General features: G+C 43.8%; 1 protein-coding gene across 2 annotated transcripts in view; it reads left to right on the top strand.

Moving 5' to 3' along the window:
• UNC13B (unc-13 homolog B) overlaps positions 1–19647 on the top strand; it is a 158367-nt gene extending 138720 nt beyond the window's left edge. The window contains exons 20-37 of one of the 2 annotated variants that reach the window (XM_023519347.1): positions 1097–1186; positions 1696–1824; positions 5074–5201; positions 5840–5925; positions 11118–11244; positions 11450–11546; positions 11779–11922; positions 12239–12316; positions 13026–13103; positions 13337–13425; positions 13662–13814; positions 13944–14067; positions 14176–14232; positions 14449–14529; positions 15102–15249; positions 17528–17620; positions 17799–17958; positions 18112–19647. In XM_023519347.1, coding sequence (XP_023375115.1) covers positions 1097–1186; positions 1696–1824; positions 5074–5201; positions 5840–5925; positions 11118–11244; positions 11450–11546; positions 11779–11922; positions 12239–12316; positions 13026–13103; positions 13337–13425; positions 13662–13814; positions 13944–14067; positions 14176–14232; positions 14449–14529; positions 15102–15249; positions 17528–17620; positions 17799–17958; positions 18112–18397 — 2148 coding nt within the window. In that variant the 3' untranslated portion in view covers positions 18398–19647. The remainder of the gene's footprint in view (positions 1–1096; positions 1187–1695; positions 1825–5073; positions 5202–5839; positions 5926–11117; positions 11245–11449; positions 11547–11778; positions 11923–12238; positions 12317–13025; positions 13104–13336; positions 13426–13661; positions 13815–13943; positions 14068–14175; positions 14233–14448; positions 14530–15101; positions 15250–17527; positions 17621–17798; positions 17959–18111) is intronic. The other variant, XM_023519348.1, reaches the window with a different exon arrangement.
• The last annotated feature ends 7860 nt before the right edge of the window (positions 19648–27507 follow it).

Genomic DNA, 27507 nt, shown 5'->3' with positions numbered 1-27507 from the left:
AATAAATGCTACAACAACAAAAATATTAATTATTTAACTACATTTCTTTTTTGAATTTTTCTATACTTTCCTCATTTTCCAGGGGAGGTGTGAGAATCTGACTAGAAGGGCAGAGGATAGCTTGGCTTGGGCAAGTAATTTGGATCAGAGGTCATGTCCATTCCTAGTATGGAAGGAGAAAATAGTTGTGGTAGGAGTGGGTACCGGGGGTGGGGCAGGATAAGGAAATGGGCAGTTTCTTAGTTCCTCCTAAGTTAGATCTTAGGATGTCTTCATTACTTGCTTTAAGGTGTTGTGAATTTCCAGAACAGGCAATATATGCACATTGAAAAGTAAGTATAAAAACAACCTCAAAGTCAAAAAGAAGTGAAGTTTTAATTATCTGCATTTTGAGTGCTCTCCATTTGCATGAATAATGGAGAGTTGGCCGTATATCTTATCTTTGGCATATAAATAGCCATTTGGAGGTTTAAGAAACTGATTATTAAAGTGAAGAGTGGCTCAGCATCTCTGTCCAGCTCTCTGTGGCATCTTCCTCCTAAAGCTCATGGCAAAGGGAATGAAATAAGGATGTGGGGCAATTCCTAAGGAACTCACTCCAAATGCCTTTCTGCTCGGAGCTCTGCTATCTGCTGGGCTTTGCTGTATGGACACTCCAGGTCCTGGATATCACTTTGGTCCATAGTGTGGCTCCATGTATATTCCAGGATATACAGTTAGATTGTAACTTTTGAAGAGCTCACTGTTTAAGAATCGTCATTCAAGAAAGCTGTGGGTATATGTGTAAATGTGTGTGTCTGTGTGTCTGTGTTCATTTGTACAGATGCTCACACATTGCATGTGAAGTAGGGTTAAGGGTAGGACGTGTTGCTCTCTGGGCTGGGGCTGTTAACCCTGCTTTTGGCCAGGGGCTTTCTGCATCAATAGAAAAGAGAGGAAGACTGTGATATTACAGGTTTTTGTTTTGTTTTGTTTACTCAGCTCAATTAGAGAAAATCCTAGCGGGTATTAGAAAAGCTTTTGATTTCATCACTTTTGGCAGGGAAAGCTTTCTTATTCCTCTGTTCCTTTCTTATACTTCCTTGATTTGCAACAGAATAATTTCCCTGTTGGGAGTCCTGAGCGACTTCAGGACTTAAAATCCACAGTAGACTTGCTGACCAGCATTACTTTCTTCAGAATGAAGGTAAGGGGTGGAATGGGTCAGGGAAAGTGCTGGGCTGGGAATCATTTGGCAAAGTCTGAGGCTATAGGATCTATCATCTCTAAGCTTAGCTTTTCGTGGGTTACTTATGATTTATTACATAGACCATGGATCAATAAGGATAGGCTGGAAGTTCTCCCCATCAGCTAATCTGGCAATTTTACCACCAGGGCAAGGTCTAGGACAGTGGTTCTCAACATTCCTAATGCTGCAACTCTTTAATACAGTTCCTCATGTTGTCGTGACCCCCAACCATAAAATTATTTTCGTTGCTACTTCATAACTGTAATTTTGCTACTGTTATGAATTGTAATGTAAATATCTGATATGCAGGAGACTCCCAAAGGGGTCACGATCTACAGGTTGAGAACCGCTGGTCTAGGCACTGTAGAGGGATGAAGGAATCTAGAGTAGGTTTGGGGGAGTGCTAAGAGGTTATCCCACACAGGTAAGGAGGACCCTGGGTCTATATTTCTTCTGTTAATTGGCAGGTACAAGAACTGCAAAGCCCTCCACGAGCCAGCCAGGTGGTGAAGGATTGTGTGAAGGCCTGTTTGAACTCTACATATGAGTATATCTTTAACAACTGCCATGACTTATACAGCTGCCAATATCAGCTGGTAAGAAGTCTGGGATTATGTGGGGCCAGCTGTCACTAGCTTTTTGGAGCCTTAGCTTTCCTTTGCTGTGGTCAAGGTGGAAAGGAACTCAGGACAGGGTACTTAAAATTCTTGCAAGTGAGTGAGTTATAGAGTATGGACCATCTCAACCATATGAAACGTGGAGATGAAAGGGACTCTTGGACAAGATAAGGCATAACTGAGTTGAATGGAAATGGCAATGAGAATTTTCACTTGATGGTGAAGAAAGTGAACTTGAATTCATGCAGTTTGTGGGTTGAGTAGGTAAATTCTCAGTCCACTCCAGAAATTTTTTTTTTCTTCCCCATGGCTAATTTTATTCTGAGTCATATAGACTCATGTAAGTTCTGCAATGCCTTCCTCTGAGATCTGTAGCTGTCTCTTTGAGCTACTTGGCTCTTAGACATTTAACTTTTCCCTCTGATTGGTTTTTCTGAGTTCTATTCATCAAGGCTGACTGTATCTTCCTGTGAAGCTGATCTGTTTCACTTGTTTTAGTCTGGCATCCTAACCCAATACTTGGAGACTTACTATATTTTTCTAGATCCTTACACAGTATCATTCCCCCTCTGCCCTCCATTTCAGTTTTTATATCAGTAGTATCTTGCTGACCATAAATGTGCAGAGTAGATCCTTTCAGTCTGACAAACACATGTTGAATGTTTTAGGCCACTGCAGTGCTTTTTCAGCAAGTTTGCAGTCTCATGAGCACATATATAACTCCAACCAAAACAGTGTGTTAGAAGAGCCTTGAAAAAGGGATAAGATTAAAAGCATTCCAAGGAGGAGGTAGTCACTCTTGATCAGATATTGGGAAAAGCTACATAAATTAGGGGAATTTGAGATAGACCTTAAATGAGAGGATGATTTGGGCAACTTAAATCTCTTGGGACATTTTTCTTTTGGTGAATATATCTAATTTATAACGCTTCCTAGGATCACCTTAGTAAAGACTAAGATCTTGTTCATGCTGCCTCTTCTCATTCCTAAATGTACTTTTTGTACCAGACATATATTTAAGGCTTCCTCCTTTTAAGGTTTTATAAACCTTTCCATTGGTTCTAAAGTCCATAGGAAATTTTCCTGAGGCCTTTGTTCACTTGCTCCTGGGCTATGAACAATGAGCTCCTCTGTCATCCATTTATGGTTTCTGTCTGGTTGGGGGAAGACACTGTTCTCAGCTTTGATTTTTCAACTATGCAGGCATCTATGTGAATATGTGGTCTCATTCCCTGGCATGAGAATGAACTGGACTTTGAAAGAGGGCTTAAACTATTCAGGGACTCACTTTAGCCTTTCTATTTTGCTATCTGCTTTTTACTTTCTCTCAACTGCATTTTTTCCCTATTCAGTATTTGCACTGGAATAAACCCATGGTATCTTTTAAAATTTCCACCTACTGACCTTTAGTCATTGGTTCATTCACCTATTTATTCATTTAGCAGAGCACTAAAGATATAAAGTTGAATGAAACACATGTCAGCCTTTGGGGACCTCACTGTTTGGTGGAGGTGGGAGCAAATTACTACAATTATTAGTTTTTATTATTTTGTTGTTAAACATTTTATTGTTGTTGGAGTTGTCTGATTTGTCAATATCAGAGGTTCACAGAGTGTACTCTTGGAGCCCAGAAGAGTGGCATCTGACCAGCCCTGGGCTGTCAAGAGAAAACTTCTCAGAAGAGGTTAAGTTCAATGTGAATTTTGAGGGAAGAGTAGGAATTAGCTAAAGAAAGGGGCTGGAAGGGAGGAGAAGACCGTATGGTGATACTATGCATGAATATGTTAATTTAAGGAAATATAAGCAATTTAATTAGGGTAGTTATAGCATCAGCTTTGAAATCCAGAAATCTAGGATCAAATCTTAGTTCTGCTATTTACAGCTCCATGTCCTTGGGCAAGTCATGTAACCTTGTGCTCTTCATTCTCTTTACCTGTCAATGAAGATGATATTAATTTTTACTCAAGGGAGCTGTTGTGAGGATTAAATGGGATGATGTGTGTAAAGTTCTTGGCACAGTGCCTGGCACACAATAAGGACTAAATAAGTGGTGATAGTGGTGTTGTGATGGCTACAGCAAGAGAGAAGTGGTAAGGTATGAGATTGAGCAGTCACATTCTGGAGGACCTTTGTGTCAGCCTACAGAGTTTTACTTTATTGATAGCCATTGAAGAGCTTTAAGCAGAGGAGTAACATTTTGATATTTTCCTGGTAGAAAGATCACTGACAACTGCAAAGAAGAGGGATTGGATTGAAGATGAGAGACCAGTGAGGAGGTCTTGAATGATAAGAGCCTGAGCCAGGATAGTGGAGAAATAATAAAAGGAAGAGATGTTTACTCATATTTAAGTGATATTACAGAGGTAGAATCAATAGGATGTAGATTCTTTCTTGGTTTCTGGTAACTTCTGAATAACACAGGCTTATTCAGAACCATGAAGACTTTTCAGTGACATATGACATCCATATAAAAGCCCTTTATCTTTCTGGGCAGCTCTGCCTTTGCCTCAGTGGGAGGTAATGTCCATTCCAGCCTCTCTGTTGTGACCCCTACTTGTGTTGTCTGGGCTCTGAATATAGAGTGACTTCTCTTTTCCTGAGATCTATCATGGATTCCTTTCCCAAGCAAGGCCTTTTCTTATCTGGCTAGGCAAATAGCTTCTTAGAGGTAGTTCTTCACCCTAATGACAGTCCTACCCCACTGAAAATAAAGCCAAAATACATGCTAGTTCTATTCAGTCACTCCTGCAGATATTCAAGGCACTTCTTAGAGCTGAGCTGTGTGTGTTGGGGCAGGGGCAGATGGGAGGATGGGGGGGTGGGTGTCAGATGAGGAACAGCAGCAGAAGAAGAGGGCTTCCTATTGGGGTCACTTAGACCTAGACCTACTTAGCAGAGCTGGAGAGGCTGCTTGCTTCAGCCAGGCTGTCACTCTACCCATAGCAACTGAGAGGAGGAGGAAGGGGATGGCACCTTTTTATGTTTCCTAGACTGATCAAGCTTATCACAGCAGTGTCCCGGAGAATTTCTCACAGGTTGTCTCTCTGTGCTCAAGAATCTCCCAGTAGTCATTTTCAGAGGAAGAAGGCCAGTTTTAGAGAAGACAGGCCTAGGGAAAGGAAGGGTCCCTGATTGTAGAGGAAGGGGAATAGGGAGGGGAAGATAAAGAGGAGAATTCCACATTCTCCTCTGACTCTTCCTCTTTCTTACTATCTACTATGGAACAAGAAGCAGGAACTACCTCCAGAGGAACAAGGGCCCAGCATTCGGAACCTGGATTTCTGGCCCAAACTCATCACACTCATTGTGTCGATCATAGAGGAAGATAAGAATTCTTATACACCTGTTCTGAACCAGTGAGTATCACCCTACTTGGTCCCGTCTACTTGGTGGTTGGTCTGTCCATTTGTCTAACAACCTCTTTCTTTCCTCCTATCTCTGTATGTTTGCAGTGCCACCTCTTCCTCCTGTCCATCGATCTGTCCCTCTGTCCTTTGTATCTGTCTGGGTAACTGTTTCTGGAGACAAGTGTGGAAACAGAATTGGGGCCCCTGCCCAGACTGAGCCAGCCTCCCTGGAGTGAGAGGCTTTGGGGACTATGGCTGCTGCCTTGGGAGCCCCAGGGGATCCAAAGACCATGTGTGTATGTGTCTGGCTACTGTGAATAAAGTGGGCTGCCTTATGGCCCACCCCATTGCCCTTTCTTCTCCAGCTTATTTAGCTTTGGCCTGCCTTCCAGCTTCTCTTGAATCTCAGTTCCTTGCCTTTTGGACTTCCTCTCCCCTGGGCCTACTTTACCTAAGTGGATCCCTTTTGCCCCTAATTTTTCTACCACTGGCTCCTGGACCCCTTTTCTCCAGATTGAGCCTAGCCCTAGTCCCTAGGCTCCTCTGCTTTCCAGTATGACCTCTAAGAACTAGGCACTTTAGCCTTGGAATTAATAAAATCAAATAGCTCTTGTATTATTCTAACTGTGGTTTCTTCCATTATCCAGGTTTCCTCAGGAGTTGAATGTAGGAAAAGTCAGTGCAGAAGTGATGTGGCATCTGTTTGCCCAAGACATGAAATATGCATTGGAGGGTAAGGGTCTGCCTGCTTCAGTGGGCTGCCAGGCTCCTAGCCTGAGCACCTTGTTTGTTGTCCCTTTCCTCTCTCAGACAACTACAAGTTCTGGGTGCATGGAATAGCGACAGACTAAAATGATTGTAGGCATGGTGTAAAGCAGGCCTCAGAAGGCCTTAGATGAACAAAGCTAGCTACAGCCAAGGGAAATAATGAAAATAAAAGGCTGTGTGTATTTGGATCCTCCTTATAGCTTAGAGTAAGTGCCTGTTTGAGACTTTTCCTAGCCAAGAGATCAACTCCTCCCATGGTGGGGGTTCCCAGGTGGGATACTTTACAGTTTTAAAGAATCAGAGAACCTTAAATACATAGATAATAGTTGTTTTCTCATACTGGGGATTCTCTGGCCTGGCTTTCCTTGAAAGCTGCTCTGGATTAGGAGACCAAGCCAGGAAGATAGTTCTTCCCTCACTTCTCCTGTAGAACAAGGCCACAGGAAAATTATTGTATATCCTATTCATTCAGCTTATCCATTTATTCATTTTCCACCTTAGACCACAGAGATCATCACTTATCACTCCCTACCTGTATCAGACTTTCCATCTGTACCCATCTGTGCTTATCTATCTGTGTGTGTATATATATATATATATATATATATTAGTCTATCTACCTCTCCTGTTTGTATGTATTAGTCTGTCTCCTCAGTCTGTGAAAGTGGATCTTGAAGGCAGAGGAGCTATCTGGGCAAGGGCAAAGTAGAGTCGAGATCTATTATTTGTATAGAGTGGCAGGACAAATGGGTCGCTCTCAGACACTTGAACTTTTGAGATTTAGAATCAGTGAGTCTTGAGATTAAAAGAAACCTTCAAGATCTATGTTAAGTTTGAGCCAGCAACAAACTGTGCAGGTATATTCTGTGATGTAGCCTCAGAGCAGTGGCTACCTTCTGCCACACTGTGTTGTAACCCTTAGCCTGTTGGACCAGTGAGATCACCTGTCCCTTTCCATAGGCAATACTTAGCAAGCCTGATGAGGAGAATGGTCTCACTTCTTGAAGAGCTCCATCTCCAGGGGTTTGGGGGAAAAGAAAAATACATATAAAAAAATGGAGGCTACAAGAGGCATATTATGAGGTTGAGTAGAGTTTTTCAGAAAGAAGTTATCTCAGGAGCTAAATTAAAAGGGGAAACCAATGGGCTGGGCTTCAGGCCTTTTACTTGCTGTTAGCTGAGTCAATTTTATCAACCTTATATGGGATTCTACCTGAGATCTCGTTTGAAAGGGGAGTTCTGCTAATGTTTAAAACAAACACAAAGGGATTGAAAACTCAAACTCCTACTTTAGGAGAAAGAACCAGTGTTGACCTAGTTTCAAATCTCAGTTTTACTACCTCCTTAGCAGTATGACTTTGGACCCAACCCCTTAATTTTTGTGAACTCCCATTCTCTCATCTGTAAGATGGAGGTGATGACAGCTTTTATTTCACTGAGCTGATGAAGTACCTGAGATGTATATAACATAGTTAGTATAATGCCTGGCACTTACTTAACACTGAATAAGTCTTAGTTATTAAGCAGAATAAGAAACCATTATAAGCTGATAGCAGAGCTACAACATGAACAAAGTAGTATTTTAATAAGATTTTATCTCATTAGAAAATAGGGGCAGCTCGGTAGGGAAAGATAGAAGCAGAGAATGCAGATGATGAAGGGCTGATATAATGATTTAGAGATGAGGGGAGGGGGCTGGGATTAGAACAGAAAAGTGGAGAGGAAAGAATGGGCTTTAATAGACTTGGAAGGAAGTTGTTGCAAGACTTAGTGATTGTCAGAATACTGAGGGCCTGAGAAGGGAATGTGTTTGGGTGCCTGGATGATAGGATAGTGTTGACTCTAACTGTGAAAGGGAAGTTGAAAATGCTATTCTTGGCTCGGCGCCTGTGGCTCAAGCGGCTAAGGCGCCAGCCATATACACCTAAGGTGGCGAGTTCGAATCCCCAGCCCGGGCCCGCCAAACAACAATGATGGCTGCAACCAAAAAATGGCCGGGCATTGTGGCGGGCGCCTGTAGTCCCAGCTACTTGGGAGGCTGAGGCAGGAGACTCGCTTGAGCCCAGGAGTTGGAGGTTGCTGTGAGCGTGATGCCATGGCACTCTATCCAGGGGGATAGCTTGAGGCTCGTTTCAAAAAAAAAAAAGAAAATGCTATTCTTCATCAGATATTTTGTAAGTCAACTTTATTGAGGTATGATTTACATATAATAAAATAAAAACACTTTAAGAATACAATTTGAGTTTTGACAAATAAACACATCTATGTAACAACACTCCCAGTTAAAATATGGAATGGAAAGTTTCTTCCTACCCCTTTGCAGTAAATTCCCAGTCCATTTACCAGGTTTTTAGAGTGTTTTCTCTATGGTTAGGTGCTGTGCCAGTTGTTGGAGCTCCAAGAGGATGAATAAGGCATAGCCCCAGTCTTTGAGAAGCTTGCAGACCAGTCTAGAAAACAGACATATAAATTGGCCATTACAGTACAAATCATAAGAGCCACAAAAGGAACAAGTATTAGGGTACATACAGGAGTACCATGTAACCCATACTCTAAGGACCTGAGAAGGCTTCCTGAAAGAGGTGATGTACATGCTGAAACTTGAAGGATGATAGGATTTAGCCAGTGGGGAGTAGGGAGAAAGTAGTAACAAGAAAGGGACACAAATTCATGCAGAGGGTACACCATGCCATGTTTAAGACGTGGGGACTAGAGAGAGCTAGCATGCTTAGAGAACTGGAAGCAGCAGTTCAGTGTGACCAGAACTTCCGAGGCTAGGGAAAGAGTGAGAAGTGAGGATAAGTGAGGAGGACAGAGCCAGCTCATGAAGGAAGTTGTAAGCCATGTATATTTTGTAGGCTTTTGTGAGACAGTTAAGATGTGTGTTAAGAAAAGGGTTGACATGATCAGATTTATCTTGTAAAAAGGGCACTCATTCTGTGGAGAATGGATAGGAAGGGGAATGACCAGTCTGGAGGCTCTAGTGGTAATATAGGTTCGAGGTAGTGGTAATGAGACCTAAGAAACTAATAGTGTAGCTAGAAGGAAATAAATTCCAGAGACATTTTTGAGGTGAAATCAGAGGTTGGTGATTTAACTGGATGTGAGTAAAGAGGAAGAAGGAGGATTTCAGGATGATGTTCAGCATTGATCAAGGGGGTAAGATTAGTTGGTATGCTTTGTTCCACTTTAGCTGAAGATGTTACAATGGTAAGAGATGGGAACTAGAGTTAAATCCAGGCACAATGAGAGATGTTCCATCAAAACCATTTATGAACATTATCAGAAGCAAAGGGAGATTTGGGGGAGATGCCAGCTAACTGGAGAGTTGAAACCATGAGTTTGAAAGAACTCTCCAAGATGAAAGATGAATGTAGGGAAGAAAATAGAAGTCAGGGGCAGAAGGCTATGGATACATGATTGCCCCTTCTGAGAGATACCCCTGCCACATAAACACACATACACACATATAACAACCTCAAGCAACATTACTGGAGCATGACTCCATGGGACTTGTTACAATGGTTTAAAGTGTGACCAGCATTTCAGCATTCATCTGTTAGTTTTTACACCACATAAGTTAATGTAGAAATTGTGGCTTGGGGCCAGGGTATAGATATGAATTGATAAAGAAAGTGAGAATTATATGTAAATGTAGTAAGGTCTCTAAAAGAGTTAGGCAGTTCTGGAGTGATGAACCCCCTGCCCTGCATACCTTTCTGGTGGGCTGCTGACCAGGAAGGAGGAAGGCCCTCCTGGTGGTACCTTTTTATCCTCCTGGATTCTTAGACTGGTTTGAGGACAGCAAGGGCTGGGTGTGGAAGAAAGGGTCTCTGATGTCCTTGATTTTTTCACTCTCTTTGTTGCTCATTGGTATCTCTGCTCTATCACAAGCAACCACTGTCATTCGTATACGAAAAGTCCTCTTTCTGGGTGGTAAGAACTTTTGGTTGTTGTCCCTTTGCTTTTAGTCTTATACCTTTTCCCTCTTCTGTTTACTGCCTCATAGAAGAGACTGGAAGTGCGACTTTAGGTTGGGGTAGTGCTGCCTGTAGAGCCAGGAGATAAAATCCCTGGGACTAGAACCTTTACAAGGCTGAATCCTGGGCTCCCATTATCTCCTTGAGTGTCTGCTGCACTGATTCACAGGGCCAGCTGCCCCAGATGAGATGCTCTGACTTGACTTAGAGGAGTTTCACCTATGGCATAGAGTCCCCAGGACACCGGCCTTCCCTGCTCTGTTGCTTAGTATTTTCTCTTATTTGCTTGCTTTTACCTTTATGTTGTGTGTTAGCACACAATTGACTTTTATTATTCAAATTAATTCTTCAACTTTAAAGAGGGTAGAGGAAGATAACCTCTGGGTGTGGCCAGGAATCAGAACTCTCTGAGTAAGCTGTGAGTGATCTTTGTCCTAGATTTTCCAGAAGGCTCTGGAGATTCAGCTAGATGACTTTTCAAGTCCATAATTACGTGTCCCATTTTCTGCAGCATGATGATCCTTTCTCTGGCTATGTTTCCATGGTTTCCAAACTGACTGTTCTTATTTGCATACTTCCAAGAACTAGTTCTCTCAGTGTCTCAGCTGTGCTCTGGAGCCTTTCAGTTTGCCTCAGGATTCTGTGATACCAGCTACTCAACTGCTCCTTCAGTCACCTCAGGCTCACTGTGGTACTCCCTATCTCTGTGTAATTGTCATTGACCCATTCATGCCATGCACACCCCTTCATCTCTGCCATGAAACCTATCAGAGGGATGACCCAGCCACCAGGATTAGAAAAGCCTGGAAAACTACTGTTCCTCTCTAGTCCTGGGTGTCTCTCTGCTAATTAGCTTTAGCACACACAGCCCTCTCTCCTCTTCTCCACTAGAGGCCAGTGACCTCACTTTGTACTTCTAAAAGCTAGAGCAAGAAGAATACAGGCTTAACCTGGGAGTCTGGCTTAGTCTTTCTAGAGGAAGATTTGGATCAGGCTCTTGGAGAGTTGCTGAACAGAACACTGGTAGGGGGCAGATGGCTGTAAGAAAGAGGTTGGTAATCACCCTTGTCCTGAGACATGAGATAAAGCTGCCTGTCCAGAATTCCTCCCTTGGGAAGGCTCAGGAGCCATGGTCTCTACTGCGGGGACCTGACCCAGCCTCCCTCCTCACCACTAGAGCATGAAAAAGACCGGCTGTGTAAGAGCGCTGACTACATGAATCTGCACTTCAAGGTGAAGTGGCTCCACAATGAATATGTGCGGGATCTGCCTGCCCTCCAGGGGCAGGTGCCTGAGTACCCAGCGTGAGTCATCTTGGGGGCATTACAGAGGGAAGGAAAGAGGGTCCTTTGGGTGGGTATGGCTTTAGTTCAGCAATCCTGTCTCGTACACTGCTTTAGAAAAAAGTGTCAAACCATGTCCTGTCTTATGGAAGATCCCAGTCTGATGGAGCTGTCAGGTACATGGCGTATGCTGGTTTTCTAAACTCTAGTTCTACTCTGGCTGCAGGTGGTTTGAGCAGTTTGTGCTTCAGTGGCTGGATGAGAATGAGGATGTATCCCTGGAATTCCTGCATGGGGCCCTGGAACGAGATAAGAAGGATGGGGTAAGCTGCACAGGGCCCAGGCCACGTCTCCTGGTAATTAGCTTTTGGCAAAAATTCCTCAATGTTAGCCAAGATGGCTATCCTTTCCTTGCATAGTCCATAGGATAGCTGTTGAGGGCCACTGAGCCACCCCGGCTGGGTGGAGCCCTTCTGAACTTTATGAGCTTGGGAAAAGGTAGCAGCTGTGGATAGTGACCCTGTCTGTGGTCAGTGACCCTGTGGTCTTTCTTAGTTCCAGCAGACATCAGAGCATGCACTCTTTTCTTGCTCTGTGGTGGATGTCTTCACACAACTCAACCAGAGCTTTGAGATCATCCGGAAGCTGGAATGCCCAGACCCCAGCATCCTTGCCCACTACATGAGGAGATTTACTAAGGTGACCATGATCTTCCCTCCACCTTCCCTCCTTTCCCTTACCGCTACCATACTTGTGCTAGTCATAGGCCTGAGCTCAAGCTCTCTTTACAGTGACCTTCAGGTAAAGCCTTACCCTGTTCTCCTTTGCTTGTGTCTGGGGAAGACAGATAGGTCTGTCTCAGAACTATTCTGTGGTCAAGAGGGAGCTCTGTCTTGTGAGATTTCCCCTTTACCTCCCTGTTGTCCTGGGAGAAGAAGTGTAACCTCAGAGTTACAAGAGTCCTGTGTGGAAAGCTAAGAGTTCCATCTTCTTTCCTTTTTTCTTCTTTTCTCAGACCATTGGGAAGGTGCTGATGCAGTACGCAGACATCTTATCAAAGAACTTCCCAGCTTACTGCACAAAGGAGAAACTGGTAGGGTCAGGCCCTGGGACTCCTAGAGAAAGAGTACAGGACATTTGAATTCTTGCTTTTGAAGTTATCTGTACAGCTCCGGATCAGGATGATGCTCCTGACCTGATGGCCATCACGACTTCCCTCGAGATCCATGCCACAGAATGAGACCTTGACAGAGTTCCTCTCAGTCTCCATTTGATACATTATCCTCTGCTAAGCTAGACCTCTGCTTAGTCTTTTAAATAAATTTTAAGGCATTCAGAGAGTTGTAAAAGATAATATCATGAATACTTGAATACCTACCATCCAGCTTAAAAGATAAAATCATTTGCTTTTAGTGTTTGTTCTAGAAGAATTGTCTGAAGTGACTCTAGAGCAGTGTTTTTCAACCTTTTTTTATCTCATAGCATGCTTGAACCTATAGTTAAACTTCTGCAGCACACTTAAATTACATTGATCAAAAAAAAAAAAAAGAGTTACAATACTGTGCTTTGAACTTCTTTGAAAAATAATTAATGATCTTAGGCACACTTAAGATCCTCTCACTGCACACCAGTGTGCTGTGACACACCAGTTGAAAATCACTGCTCTAGATCTTAGTGTTTAGACATGTGTAATATGTGAAGTCCCTGTGGCTTCCGAAATAGTGTGAAGGAGAGAGCAACTCTAGACTAGTGGGTCCTATGCTAAAAGGAGCCAAGACTCAACATCTCCATCTGTCCCCAAGCCCTGCATCCTGATGAACAACATGCAGCAACTGAGGGTTCAGCTGGAGAAAATGTTTGAGGCCATGGGAGGCAAGGAGGTAAGTCTTAGAATCTTAGGGTAACTGTATTTTCCCTTTATTTCTGAGCTCCCTGGCTACAGAACTCCACCCTGTCTTCACTAGGTATTGGCTTGGCCATGGTGCCATGTGGTCCTGGGCTGGCTTAATGTGAGATAGGCATTGGGTTAAGGCCCTAGAAGGGAGTAGGGGCATGGCAGGGGTGAAGAGAGTCAGAGAAGCAGCCTAGCTAGGCTCACTTCCTATGGCTACAGCTGGACCCTGAAGCTGCAGACAGTCTGAAGGAGCTGCAGGTGAAACTGAATACAGTTCTGGATGAGCTCAGCGTGGTGTTTGGAAACAGGTCAGTGGCCCCAAAACACAGCCCTTAGAGCTAGGTATGGTCCTTGGCCAATCCCAGAGCCCCTGCTCCACACCCACCCATCTGGCTGCCGATGTGTGGATCCTTCCTCAACTCTACTGACTGCCCCTGCTGTGGCTGCAGCATGAGTAGGCAGGAATGAGACCAAATAGCTGGTGCCATTCCAGGGACAGTGTATGTTTGGGGAGGGAAGGGATGCACTGTGCGCACATGTGTAGTTTCCAGGTACGGATTGATGAATGTGTTCGACAAATGGCCGACATCCTGGGCCAGGTCCGGGGAACAGGGAATGCATCGCCCAACGCCCGGGCTTCAGTGGCTCAGGATGCAGATAGTGTGCTCCGGCCTCTCATGGACTTCCTGGATAGCAAGTGAGTACAGTGCTCAGGGCTGTCCTGTGGGGATGGGCCAAGTACAGGCCATAAGACAGAGGAGACTCTTGGCAGGGAGGCTCTCAAACTCTTGCCCTAGCATCACCTGTTTGTTGTCTGGGCTTGCAGCCTCACGCTCTTTGCCACTGTATGTGAGAAGACAGTTCTGAAGCGTGTACTGAAGGAGCTCTGGAGGGTTGTGATGAACACAATGGAAAGGATGATTGTTCTGCCCCCTCTGACTGACCAGACGGTAAGGATGCCTCCTTCCACTTCTTCCTCTTGTCTCACTTCCCCTCACTCCTCACTTCCTGCTGGAGTTTGTGGTCCTCTGCTTTTGACTGATCCCCTCTCTACCCAGGGCACCCAGCTGATCTTCACTGCGGCCAAGGAACTGAGCCATCTTTCCAAACTCAAGGTACTCAGGGTGGGGGGGTCCTCTTGACAAGCATGGTCCTTCTGAGGCTAGATGGAGAGGGTGTCTGGGAGGAAGGAAATCAGAGCTTTGGAGGTAAAAAAAAAAAAAAAAAAGAAGGGAAGGAGGGGAATGGGCAGCTGTGGGCTGGCAGGTGGGGGCAAGACTTCCAGGACCATCTGAGCTGTCTTGAGGCTGCTGCTTTCTCTGGGGTTCCAGGACCACATGGCACGAGAAGAAACAAGGAGTCTTACTCCAAAGCAGTGTGCTGTTCTCGACCTTGCCCTGGACACCATCAAGGTAAAAACCTCCCTCTTTTCTAGTCTTCATGACCACATGCACTTGGCCCGGGCATCCCGCTCTGCCAGACTGGGTATTCTCAGGCTTTTACCTGTCCACATTCAGAAGAGAGGCACTACACATTGTCAAGGATACAGAGAGAATCAGATATGGTTCCTAAGCTCAAGAGACTTACAATTCATTGGTAAAGTAATAATAAGTCAGGAACCTATGAACCTGATTCAAGGCACTTGGGAGAGGTATGTCAAAAGTATCAAATTCGCTAAGGTTCATAGAGAGTAGGAGAGCACTTTTGACTAGTCTCTCTTCCTGATATGCTTCTATTCCATTTCTGTGCTTGTCTAGATAGGCCTGTCCTTCAAACAGGACCACCTCCAGGAATGTGGCCATCCCCTACTGCTCCTGCCAAATACCCAGTTCCCTTTACCTGAGAGGCTGTAACTCTGGCTCTCCTGGTGTTCCCAAATGGCCTGTTGTTCACAAAGTCATTTCCTGTTTCTCTGAGGGTAGCACTGGGGAGCTTCCTCTCTGTAAGGGGATGAAGCAGTAGCGGGTGCCCTTTTATCTTTCAGCAATACTTCCATGCAGGCGGCAATGGGCTAAAGAAAACCTTCCTAGAGAAGAGCCCAGATCTGCAGTCCCTACGCTATGCCCTGTCTCTGTACACACAGACCACAGACACTCTCATCAAGACCTTTGTGCGCTCACAGACTGCCCAGGGTAAGACCCTAAGGGCAGAGACCCAGCTCTGCTCTCTGACATATATCTGCCCCTAGGGAGTCAGTATCTTTGTGTTCTTGGGAGAGGATCCAGTTATTTCTTCAGAAAGTCCTTCTAACTCAGCTCTTGAATTTTTTGATGAGACCTCAATACTTAGCCTCCAGTTGATACCCACACCTGACAAGAGAATCACAGGAATGTCTTTTCCCAGACATTGCTTGGCCAGTGCATGTTTATTGAGCTCAAGGAGTGTACCCTGGCTGTTGTGAGCAGACGGAAAAATATGTGAGGAAGCTATGAGAAACTTACGAATGTTCATAGCTTTGGGAGGCTTGCTGAGAGCTGTCTTGGGTAAGGAGAGCAAAAGACTTTCCTGACTCTCCAGTGTGGACAAGGAGATGAAAAAAGAGACAAAGCCTGGGGGCAGCTGAAGAGAAGGTGTGAGTCACGGGGCCCTGTGCACAGCTGAGGCTCCAGCTTATGCACAAGGAACCCTGGCCACTGGATTTTTCCCAGTGACTTTCAGTCCTCAGAGCCCCTCCCTGCCTCTAGCCAGTCTTGTCCAAAACAAAACACACCTGCATAGCTGTGGCTCAGATTGAAGTTCTGACCTGACCCTTGAGCAGAGCCCTCCCAGGAGGCACCTTCAATCATGTTTATTATTGCTTGTTCCAGGGAAACCTGAACAGGCTGCCTGGGAGAATGAACCTGTTGGAGAGGGAGTTGGAGGCTGACCTGGAGGGGAAAGGGGTCTAAACAGTTAGACTAGAGGTGATAGAAGGTGAGAAGCTGGGCAAGACCTGCAGTACTGCTTAATTTTCCACATTTGCTCTCATTTCCAGTCCAGGTGGGAAGAAGAGAGAGCAAAAGAAGTAGCTATGGGTCTTGCTCAAGGTGACAGGGAGAATTTTACAGAGCTTAGATCATCAGGGCTGATCTAAGTTAATCCTGAAGGACTTTTTAGAAGCATTGTGCTTTAAGGTACATAAGGGAAAAGGAGAGGCTAGAATGGTGGGTACATAAGAGGTAAGAGCAGGGGTGAAAATTGCAGTGATAATATGAAAATATGGGTGTGTGTTTCTTTCTCATTTAAGGCCTTAGGAAATTAGAGCCTGTAACCATCCTTGCCCTGCTTGCCCTGAGATACTTTCTCTGTTTTCTACTGCTTTTGCCATGATTTGGTTGATCTCTGACCCACAAAGTCTAATTTGGAATACTCAAGCACTGAGCCCAGCTGCGACTTCTTTCTCTACCCAACCCCAGCCCCCTCTGCCCTCCCTCATAGTATGTGTAGAGCTGCTTTGAATGGCTGTTAACTCTTTAGACCTCTAACTGATTCTTCTTTCTCTGTCCTGCTGCTGCTACTACCTCTTGACTTGCCTGTTCTCATTCAGTGCATGATGGAAAAGGTATTAGGTTTACTGCTAATGAGGACATTCGGCCGGAAAAGGGTATGTTATATGCCATGAAGATATGGATCTAACATGGGCTAACGCTGACCCCTGTGAGCTAGAATGAGCAGCTCATGCTGAGAGTGGAGGAATAAGGTGTCAAAGTTCAGAAACTATCCCAAGTGTTAGACATGGGCAGTGTATTCATATAGCCCAGGAAGGGTTCTTTTGTTGACCCTTGTCCTTTCCTCAGAGTTCCCCCACCCCTCCACCTCAGGACAAAGAAAGGTTTTATCTGGGTCACGGGGTACTAGTGTTTTCTCAAAATGGGGAAGGGCCTCTGCTGAGAGGAGTCTGCAGATTGGAACTGGGGAATTGTTCTGTGGAAGGGTCTAGGCTTGGGCAGGATGAAGTCTTTCTGAGTAGGGCAGCATCTCAACTAGTGGTCTCTAGGAAACCTGGAGACAGGTGGGAGGTTTTTGCTTTTAGAGAAGACCCACATTGTTTCATTAAGAGACACCATAGGGTGGATGTAGTTCCTAGACACAGGTACAAGTTGACAGCACTGCCCTTTCCTAACATCTTTCAATGAAAAATTCTTCAGTTTTAAAGATAGGAGAGGTTTGGGGATCCTGAAAGATTCCTAGTGCATTTTTGGAAGAAGATGTCCCTAAGATGCTGTTAGCTTAACTTGTGTTGCAAAAGACAGCCTCATTCTTTACCCTCCTTTCCTTTCTCCCATTGCTTACTTTTCCGTGGTTTCTGTGGGTAATTCTTGCCATAGGGTGTACGGTTGTGACTTCCTAACCCCTCAGGTTACCTGGAAAAATTGGTCCTAAAGTCTTAGAGGTGTCTAATAAGGGATCATCTGTCCATCTATCCCTCAGGGTCTGGTGTGGATGATCCTGTGGGAGAAGTGTCTATTCAGGTGGACTTGTTTACACACCCTGGTACTGGGGAACACAAGGTCACAGTGAAAGGTGAGTGGTATGGACTTATAGGTCTGCTCTCTTCTTGCTCAGCAACCTTGCTCATCAGTCAGAGATAGGGACTGTTCATCCGTCTAGCTCAGCCCTCCTCCAAAGGAAATGTCACCTGGGACTCAAGAACTAGGAATGCCTGGTGGGACTACTTCACATGTTTCCCTTGTTTTGGCAGTGGTTGCTGCCAACGACCTCAAGTGGCAGACTGCAGGTATGTTCCGGCCTTTTGTAGAAGTGACCATGGTTGGCCCACACCAAAGTGATAAGAAGAGAAAGTTCACAACCAAGTCCAAAAGCAACAACTGGGCCCCCAAATACAACGAGACATTCCACTTGTAAGTTATGGGGTGAGGATGATCTGAGGGGTAAGACTTGAGGGGTTGGGGAAGAGTGAGGGGTTGGGGAAGGCTAGATGGCACACTGAGGTGAAATCAGTTTAAGATCCTCAGCTCCAGCCTCCTATCTTCTCCTCTGTCTTGTGCCCACAGCCTCTTGGGAAATGAAGAAGGGCCAGAGGCCTATGAGTTGCAAATATGCGTGAAGGATTACTGCTTTGCCCGGGAGGATCGCGTGCTTGGGCTGGCTGTGATGCCTCTGAGGGATGTGGCAGCCAAAGGCAGTTGTGCCTGCTGGTGCCCCTTGGGCCGGAAGATCCACATGGATGAGACAGGCTTGACCATTCTCCGGATTCTGTCTCAGAGGAGCAATGATGAGGTGGCCCGAGAATTTGTGAAACTCAAATCAGAGTCTCGTTCCACAGAGGAGGGGAGCTGAACACATCTGGCTCCTGTGCCAACCAGCAGCAACAATTCCACATATCAGAGCCAGTGGGAATTAGCTATATAGCCAGCATATGGTCCTTATTGTCAAGAACTTGACCCCTTCAGTTTAAAGATATTTAAGGACAAATTTGGGGTGGTAAAAATCTGGCTTTTCATAGAAAGAGTCATGAATCTCTGACTAGCAGGTCTATAGTGAGAGGGGCTAGAGTGTGGGGAATACCACATGGAGAGATTTTCCATAAAGAGAAGACAAGTATTTCTGAGAATGTCAGCTACTCTTGGTAGACATCCTTCCACTCCACATCTCATCTCTACTCCTCTCCATACCACATTTGTTAAACACATACACATCATTATTAGAAGAACAAGTTTAGAGATCCTAGAGCTTGTGCCTGGCTGGCTAGGTAGTCAGATGAGCCTATAGGTATTGCTGAGCCCTGTGATTTAGACTGGAGTATGGTCAGGGAAGAAGCACACAAAGTGTCCCTTGAGCAGAATCCACTGGTTTTGTATGCCTCCAATGAGATCAAGGCTTTGAAACTGAACAAGATACCTTCTAGAAATGAGCTGTGGTAATCCCTTTCCCCAAATCATATCGTGGTAGATCATATCAGGTATATGTGGTGCTTCAGAGCCCTGAGCGGAATATTTCTTTCGAACCCAGATACCAGGGATCACCTGCCCAGGAGTCCCCCTACCTCACAACTATAGGCAGGGGAGAGATGATTTCTGGACATGAGAAGCTGTACTTACATGAATCTACCTGAGGGCTAACTGAAGGATCCAGGAGTATTTTCTTCTTGGGTAGGACCTGAACAAAGCCAAAAATTGTAGGAACCAGTCTAGAAAGAGTCCTTCTTACCTATAGCCACTGCCTTCTGGCTGTCCTTCACCTTGCAGAAAGAATCTAGCCTTTGGCTTCTTTCTCTTTCATCTGGATCAGTTGCTGTACCCCACATAGATGTTCAACCCTACAGGAGGAGCTTGGACTCTGATCTCTCTATACAGGCTGAATGGAGGCGGCCTCAACACTCCCTAGGAGGTCAGAGACAGACTTTCAGGGGGGTCTCAGATGGACCTCCCTAGACTTTGCTCAGATGTATGACATGGTCCTTGGATTTCCTCAGTAGCAGCCTCCTGGACATCTTATGACTTGGGATTGCCCACAGCTGTACTGTCCAGTACATAAAGCAAGAAACTAAGCATCTTTGCTGTTATTGTATGTGCCATTGTTACAGGAAATTATAGGCTTGTCTATAATAAATTACCTTATAGCAGCCTTTGGGGTTTGGTAATTTTGCTAAAGTTTGGAAAGCCATAGGAATGACCATCCAATGGTAGATTTGGGCCCAGTGGTTCTTTGCTAACTCTCTTCTCCCTTCCCCTCCTACCACACACCTGTTAGCCAAGGGGTATAGTCTAAAATTGTTCTGGACAAGTGCCAACCAGCACAGTAACCACTGGGCTAGCATTTGGCCTTGACCTGAGACCACCAATCTGATTACCAGGATCATGGGGCCTAGTGCATCAGCTTCCTGGGAAAGGTCCAAAGGAGCAGGAGACAATGTATGCCAGTGAAAACGAGTCCATACTATCTCTTTCCTTTGTCTAGAATGACTAGGACAGACCACAGCCTGGGTTGTGAGGACAAGACAGGGGCCTACCAAGAAGAGTTATGGCTCCAGGGCTTGGCAGAGAGCTAAACCTGCCATGGACTGAACAGAAGGTTAAGCCTAGGAATGCACACTGGCTTTTCATTCAGGCTCTATTCAAGGTAAAAGAGCTGCAGCAGAAATCCTAAAGAGGAGGAAATAAGGAAAAAATGATGCCTCTTGGCAGGGTAATTGGTTCTGGGGTGGAGATCTAGAGGAACGAGGCAGGGAACTAATTACATTTCCATTTGCTTGCTAAATAAATCCTTATAATTCAGTTGCCCAGTCATTAAAAAACGTCATTTTTAGTCTGGGCATTGTCACTCAATCCTGTAACTCTACCACTCTGCAAGGCAGAGGCAGGGGGGATTGCTTGAGCTCAGAAGTTGCAGACTGGTCTGAGCAAGAACGAGGTCCTGTCTCTACTAAAAACAGAAAAAGTAATCCAACATTGTGGTGGGCGCCTGTAGTTCCAGCTACTCAGGAGGACTGCTGAGCCCAAGAGTTTGAGGTTGCTGTAAACTGTGACCCCACCACATTCTACCCAGAGTGACGGAGACACTGTCTCAAAAAATAAAAATAAAAACTTCCTTTCTTCTCCCCACTTCCAAATCAGTCCCCTTCTATCATTTCTGCTTCAAAATTACCTCGTGAATCCATTGTCTCACTTCAGTTCCCGCTACAAGTGGAATAGTGGCTTTTAGGTTCTCTTCTCTGGATTACTATTAAAATCCTCTGCTTCCATTCTTCCCCTGCTGTCTTCATTCATTCACACACTTTGGTTAAGTCTTCTGTTAAAGCTCCTCCAGTTGTCACCCTTAGTTTCCAAGCTGAATCTCCAAAACTCTCCAAGATGGTACGTCCCCCCCCCCTCCCGCCCCCCAACGCCACCGTGCGAAAGTTTTCTAAAGCACTGCCTTTGCAGTTTGCGCGCATGCACCTTGCACTCACCATACACCCGTACCGCTGTGTGCCTTCACACTTCCAGGTCCACTAGCTGGAATGACTGACTTTCACTGCCTTCTGGGCTCTGACGTATCCTGGAAGTCTTTAGTACCCAAGCAAACCGGACGCATTCTACATTGTTAGGATTTACTTGTCTATCTCTCTTCATCTACCTGTGACCTACCCAAAGACAAGATCTGAGTATTTCACTTCATTTCCTCGGCGGCCAGCACAGAGAGGGCGCTCGGGTACTTAAAAACCAAGCTAGAAATCACTGGCTGCAGCTTTAGGGGAAACTGATTGGGTCGGGAGCAAAGGGGTGTGGCCAGAAGCGGGCTCAGAGAGAAGGGGCGTGGTCAGAGGCGGGGTTCGGCTCTAGGCCGGAAGCTGGGACTCTGCGGCGCCTGCGCAGAAAGGGGCGTTAAGATGGTCGCTGAAGTTGACGGCGGTGAGGCGACGGTGAGCAAGCGGTGCCCAAAGGGGGCGTCCGAGGAGAGGTTATCGCCTCTCTCTCAACATTCCTTGAAGAGAGACGGTATTCCAGTACTCCCTAACATTTGTACCCCTTTCTGTACTTCCTGGTAGTCATCCCTCATACTTTCTTGAGAACTGTTCTCTCAAATACTCCACGCCCCGTTCTCGAGTATACTGGTCTCCCAAACACTCCTAGAGAAGGTATTTGCCGAAATACCTAACAAAAGGAGCTTTATATCCCAGATAACCTAAAGGGCACACATTTATCTAGTTATTTCATGAAGCAGATGCCTCCAGATCCCCAGCTATGTTACATTCCTATTGACTCAGGGAGTTTTCCAGTTTTTCAGCACTATCTAGATTCTCTGAAAAGTCGTAAACCTTGTCCCATGCTTGAAAGTGGCACTTCAGCTATTTTTCTCTCCCTCTTATGGAGTAGGATCCAACTGCACAGGAAAAAGTCAAATGCTGGCTGACCACCCATGGTTCACAGCAGGCTTGAAGATTGGACTAGCAGCTAACTTTTAAAAACTAGATTTCATATTTTTAAAATACAGATGTCCAGCTTTTGTGAAAAATTGGAAGATATGTGAACTCTTAGTTCACATTCTAACAAAACAACTTATGGTTATAGCTGAAAAACAAATTAGGCACAGACTTATTTTTGTGTGGGGCTTTCCATTACTTGGCTGGGATCTGATAAGGCATTTGAGTTTGCAATCCCTGTTGAACTTTGGGTCATTTTCTTAGCCAATACTTTGAGCTCTTCATGAGAACTGAAATCTATAGGTTGGATATATGTTTAGGCTGCCTTTAGCTCCTATAATGCTCTGATTTGGATCAGAAATCATCCTCATAGCTAGAACCTAGGGTGAACTCTGTACCAAAGTGAATTTGGTTAAGAGAATTTCTTTTTGTTTGTTTGAGACAGATTCTCACTCTGTTGCCATGGATAGAATGCCGTGGTGCTGTAGTTCACAGCAACCTCAAACTCTTGGGCTTGAGCAATTCTCTTGCCTCAGCCTCCTGAGTAACTGGGGCTATAGGCGTGTTCCACTATACCAGGATAGTTTTTTTCTATTTTTAGTAGAAACAAGGTCTCACTCTTACTCAGGCTGGTCTGGAACTCCTGAGCTCAAGCAGTCCACCCACTTGAGCTTCTCAGAGTGCTAGGATTACAGGTGTGAGCCACTGCACTTGTCTGGTAAGATAATTTAAGCAAAATATCTGTAGTTAGTTCCCTAATATACATTTGATCTTGAAGAAATCCAGTGTGCCAAATACTCTGTGGTGAGGCCAGGCCAAGGACTAGGTATTATTTTTTCTTTTACCAACACCTGGTTATAAAAGGGCCTGCCTCTGGTCTCTACAGGAAGTGATGTCTGAAAAGTACTGCCTCCTTTGCCCCAAAACACACAAATAGTAACCCTCCTCTCAGAAATAACGAGCCTCATAGTATCAAGAATATGGGTAATTCTGCAGAGTATATCTAATCAGAATTAAAACGGCAGTACCTATAACAGTGGATTTTTAGAGAAGAAAAACCACATCTTCTAGCAAACCTATTCCCTTACCCACAAGCAGAAAGGCAAAGCTGAAGAAGCAACATAGATGGCTCAGGTGCCAGCCACATATGCCAGAGCTGGAGGGTTCGAATCCAGCCTGGGCCTGCAAACAATGACAATTAACAACAGTCAGGTGCTGTGGTGAGTGCCTGTAGTCCTAGCTACTTGGGAGGCTGAGGCAAGAAAATTACTTAAGCCCAGGAAGTTGGAGGTTGCTGTGAGCTGTGATGCCACAGCACTCTATCCAGGGCGACAGCTTGAGGCTCTGTCTCAAAAAAAAAAGGAAGCAACATAGAATAATGGAGATGGTATTGAAGCAGGAGCCAGAAGACATGAATACTGATCTCAGCTCTGCTACATTTTGCACAGGAGACCCTGACCTTTAACTTTTCAGAGGCATCTGAATTTCCTGCATCTGTTACCTAAAACTAATAATTCCTGCCACATCTACCTAAGGGGGATCAAAGAGGCTCATATATGTAAAAGAACTTTGAAAACTATGTTTTCTCTATGTGTATAGGGGATTATTATTATTAATGATCCTCTGAGTTTTGATTAACTTCCAAGGAATTTGTCTTGCTGGGTTCCAGGTTCAAATTTAACAGATATTTGTTGAGTACTTACTATTATGCCAGGTATTAATTTGGGGATGGGACCTAGAATTGAACAAAAAAAGACATCCACTTATAAATTTAGGAGTGAGTTATCAGCACATTACATGTCTGCTAAGTGCCCAGTGTAGTATCAAAGCATGGTGAATTAGTGGAAAGAATCTAAATTCTACAATTTATCACTATGTAGGTGTGTGAGAAAGACTTTTCCCTATGTGAACCTGAACCACCTCATCTGTAAAATAAGATTAAACTAGAAAACCTCCACGGTATTTTCAAGCTAAAATAGGTTTGTCATTTAAGAGTATTTTTTCCTTTATTTTTTAATCAAATTTTTAGTTAAAATCATAACTGTATACATTTATGAGGTACAATGTGATAATTTGATATACAATATGGAATGATTAAATCAAACTGATTAACATAACCATCACCTCACTTATTTTTTGTGGTAAGATATTTAAAATTTACTCTTAGTTATTTTGAAATACACCCTTGCATTTTGCACATTAGGCAAGATCCCACCAAATGCCCTCCCTCCTCCCACCAGTTGCCCTCCTCTTCCCTCCCCCTTGCTGGACTGTATTTGTGTTTTATCATTCCTATGAGTGTGTGTTTATATATTGGTTTCATAATATTATTGAGTACATACATTGGATACTTTTTTCCCATTCTTGAGATACTTTACTAAGAAGAATGTGTTCCAGTTCCATCCAGGTAAACATAAAAGATGTAAAGTCTCCATCTTTTTATGACTGAATAGTATTTCATGGTATACACATACCACAGTTTGTTAATCCATTCATGGGTTGGTGAGCATTTGGGTTGCTTCCAGGACTGAGCAATTATAAAATGGGCTGCAGTAAACATTCTGGTGCACATGTCTTTATGGTAAAATGATTTTTGTTCTTCTGGGTAGATACCTAGTAATGGGATTCTCCATACTTCTTTCCATAAAGGTTGTATTAGTTTGCAGTCTCACTAGCAGTGTAGAAGTGTTCCCTTCTCTTTAGGTCCATGCCAGCATCTGGTGTTTGGGGACTTTGTAATGTGGGCTAATCTTACTGGAGTTAGGTGACATCTCAAAGTGGTTTTGATTTGCATTTCTCTGATGATGAAAGACAATGAACATTTTTTCATGTGGTTGGCCATTTGTCTGTTATCTTCAGAGAAGTTTCTCTTCAAGGCTCTTGCCCACAAATGAATATGGTTGTTTGTTCTTTTCTTATCGATTAATTTGAGTTCTCTATATATTCTGGTTATCAGACCTTTTTCAGAATCATAACATGGAAAAAAATCTCCCTTTCTGAAGGCTTTGTGTTTGCTTTTCTTGTAGTAACCTTACCAGTGCAAAAGCTTTTTAGCTTGATCAAATCCCAGTAATTTATTTTTGGTGTTGCTGTGATTGCCGGGAGTGGGGTGGGGAGGGGGAATTCTTCCTCATAAAATATTTTCCCAGGCCAATATCTTCAAGCATTTTCCCTGTACTCTTTTCTAGTATTTTTATAGTTTCCTGTTTTAGATTGAAATCTTTTATCTAGTGAGAATCAATTTTGGTTAGTAGTGAGAGGTGTTGGTCCAGTTTCAGTCTTCTATAGGTTGTTAACTAGTTCTCCCAGCACCATTTATTAAATAGGGATTCTTTTCCCCAATGCATGTTTTTGTTAGGTTTATCAAAGATGAAATGATGATATGTGGCTGGATTCATCTCTAGATTCTCTATTCTATTCCATATATTTACATCTCTATTTTTGTGCCAGTACCATGCTGTTTTGATCACTGTAGCTTTATAGTATAACCTGAAGTCTGATAGTGTGAGGCCTCCAGATGTGTTTTTATTTCTAAATATTGTATTTGCTATTCAGGTTTTCATCTGATTCCATATGAAATGAAGTACTGTTTTTTCAAGTTCTTTAAAGTAGGACATTAGTGGGCATTGCTTTGGGTAGTATGGACATTTTTTTTTTTTTTGAGACAACGTCTCACTATGTCACCCTCAGTAGGGTGCTATGGGGTCACAGCTTACAGCAACCTCAAACTCTTGGGCTTAAGCAATTCTCTTGCCTCAGTCTCCCAGTAGCTGGGACTATAGGCACCTATCACAACACCTGGCTATTTTTTGTTAATATTGTCATTGTTGTTTAGCAGGCCCTGGCCAGGTTCAAACCCACCATCTGTGGTGCACGTGGCTGGCCCCCTAACCACTGAGCTACAGGTGCCAAGCCATAAACATTTTAACAATATTGATTCTTCCCAAACATGAGCATGGTATGTTCTTCCATTTGTTAACATCTTCTCTATTTCTTTTCTCAAGGTTTCATAGTTTTTTTTTTTTTTTTTTTTTTTTTTTTTTTTTTTTGAGACAGAGCCTCAAGCTGTCCCCCTGGGTAGAGTGCCGTGGCATTACAGCTCACAGCAACCTCCAACTCCTGGGCTCAAGCGAGTCTCTTGCCTCTGCCTCCCAAGTAGCTGGGACCACAGGCGCCCGCCACAACGCCCGGCTATTTTTTGGTTGCAGCCATCATTGTTGTTTGGCGGGTCCGGGCTGGGGATTCGAACTCGCCAGCTTAGGTGTACGTGGCTGGCGCCTTAGCCGGTTGAGCCATAGGCGCCGAGCCTCATAGTTTTCTTTATAGAGATCTTTCGTGTCCTTTGTTAGATATGTTTCTGGGTATTTCCTCTTCTTTGGCACTAACTGTAAAAGGAGTAGTTTTGATTATATTCTTGGCTGAACAATTGTTGGTATATATCAAGGCTACTGATTTGTAGGTATTGATTTTATATCCTGAGACACTGCTATATTCCTTAATCACTTCTAAGAGCTTTGTAGTTGAGTCCCTGTGTTTTTCCAGGTATAAGATCATGTCATCTGAGAAAAGCAAGAGTTTGACCTCCTCTATCCCCATTTGAATACTCTTGATCTCCTTCGCTTGCCTGATTGCAATAGTTAGGACTTCCAGTACTGTGTTGAATAGCAGTGATGACAATGGACGTCCTTTTCTAGTTGCAGATCTGAGTGGAAATGCTTTCAATTTAACTTGTATTCAGTATGGTATTGGGTGTGAGTTTGTTGTAGATGGCCTCTATCAGTTTAAGAATGTTTTCAAGTTCTTTAAAGTATGACATTGGTGCTTTGATGGGGATTGCATTAAATCTATAGATTGCTTTGGGTAATATGGACATCTGCCTATTAAGTGTTCTAGTCATGAAAGGATGCTAGATATTATGAAAAGTCTTTTCTGCATCAATTGATAGAATCATATGGTCTTTTTAAAAATTTTATTTATGTGGTGTATTATATTTATAGATTTATGTATGTCAGACCAACCTTGTAACCCTGGGATAAAACCAACTTGATCATGGTATATAACTTTTTTAATGTGGTGTTGAATTTTGTTTACAAGGATCTTACTGAATATTTTTGCATCCATAGTCATTAATGATATTGGTCTATGGTTTTCTTTCTTTGTTGAGTTCTTTTCTAGTTTGGGGATGTGTTGGGGAAGATTCCTTCCTTTTTTGTGTTTTGGAATAGGTTATTTAATATAGGTACTAGTTCCTTTTCCAAGGTTTGGTAGAATGCTGATGTGAAACCATCTGGTCCCAGACTTTTCTTTTTGGGGAGATTTTGTATAGTTGATGATATTTCAGTGCTTGATGTAGGTCTATTCAAAATTTCTAATTCTGGTTGAGTCTAGGAAGGTGGTGTATTGGTCCAGGCATTGGTCCATTTCCTCCACATTTTCATTTCTGAGAATAGAGTTTTTGTAGTAATCACTGAACATTTTTTCTGTTTCTGTGGTATTGTTCTTATTTTCCCTTTATCATTTCTTTTCTTTTTTTTTTTTTTTTTTT

Source organism: Otolemur garnettii, unplaced genomic scaffold, assembly GCF_000181295.1.
Source record: "Otolemur garnettii isolate 467f Iridium unplaced genomic scaffold, OtoGar3 scaffold00172, whole genome shotgun sequence".
NCBI lineage: Eukaryota > Metazoa > Chordata > Mammalia > Primates > Galagidae > Otolemur > Otolemur garnettii.
This window is presented reverse-complemented; position numbering and strand designations above follow the sequence as displayed.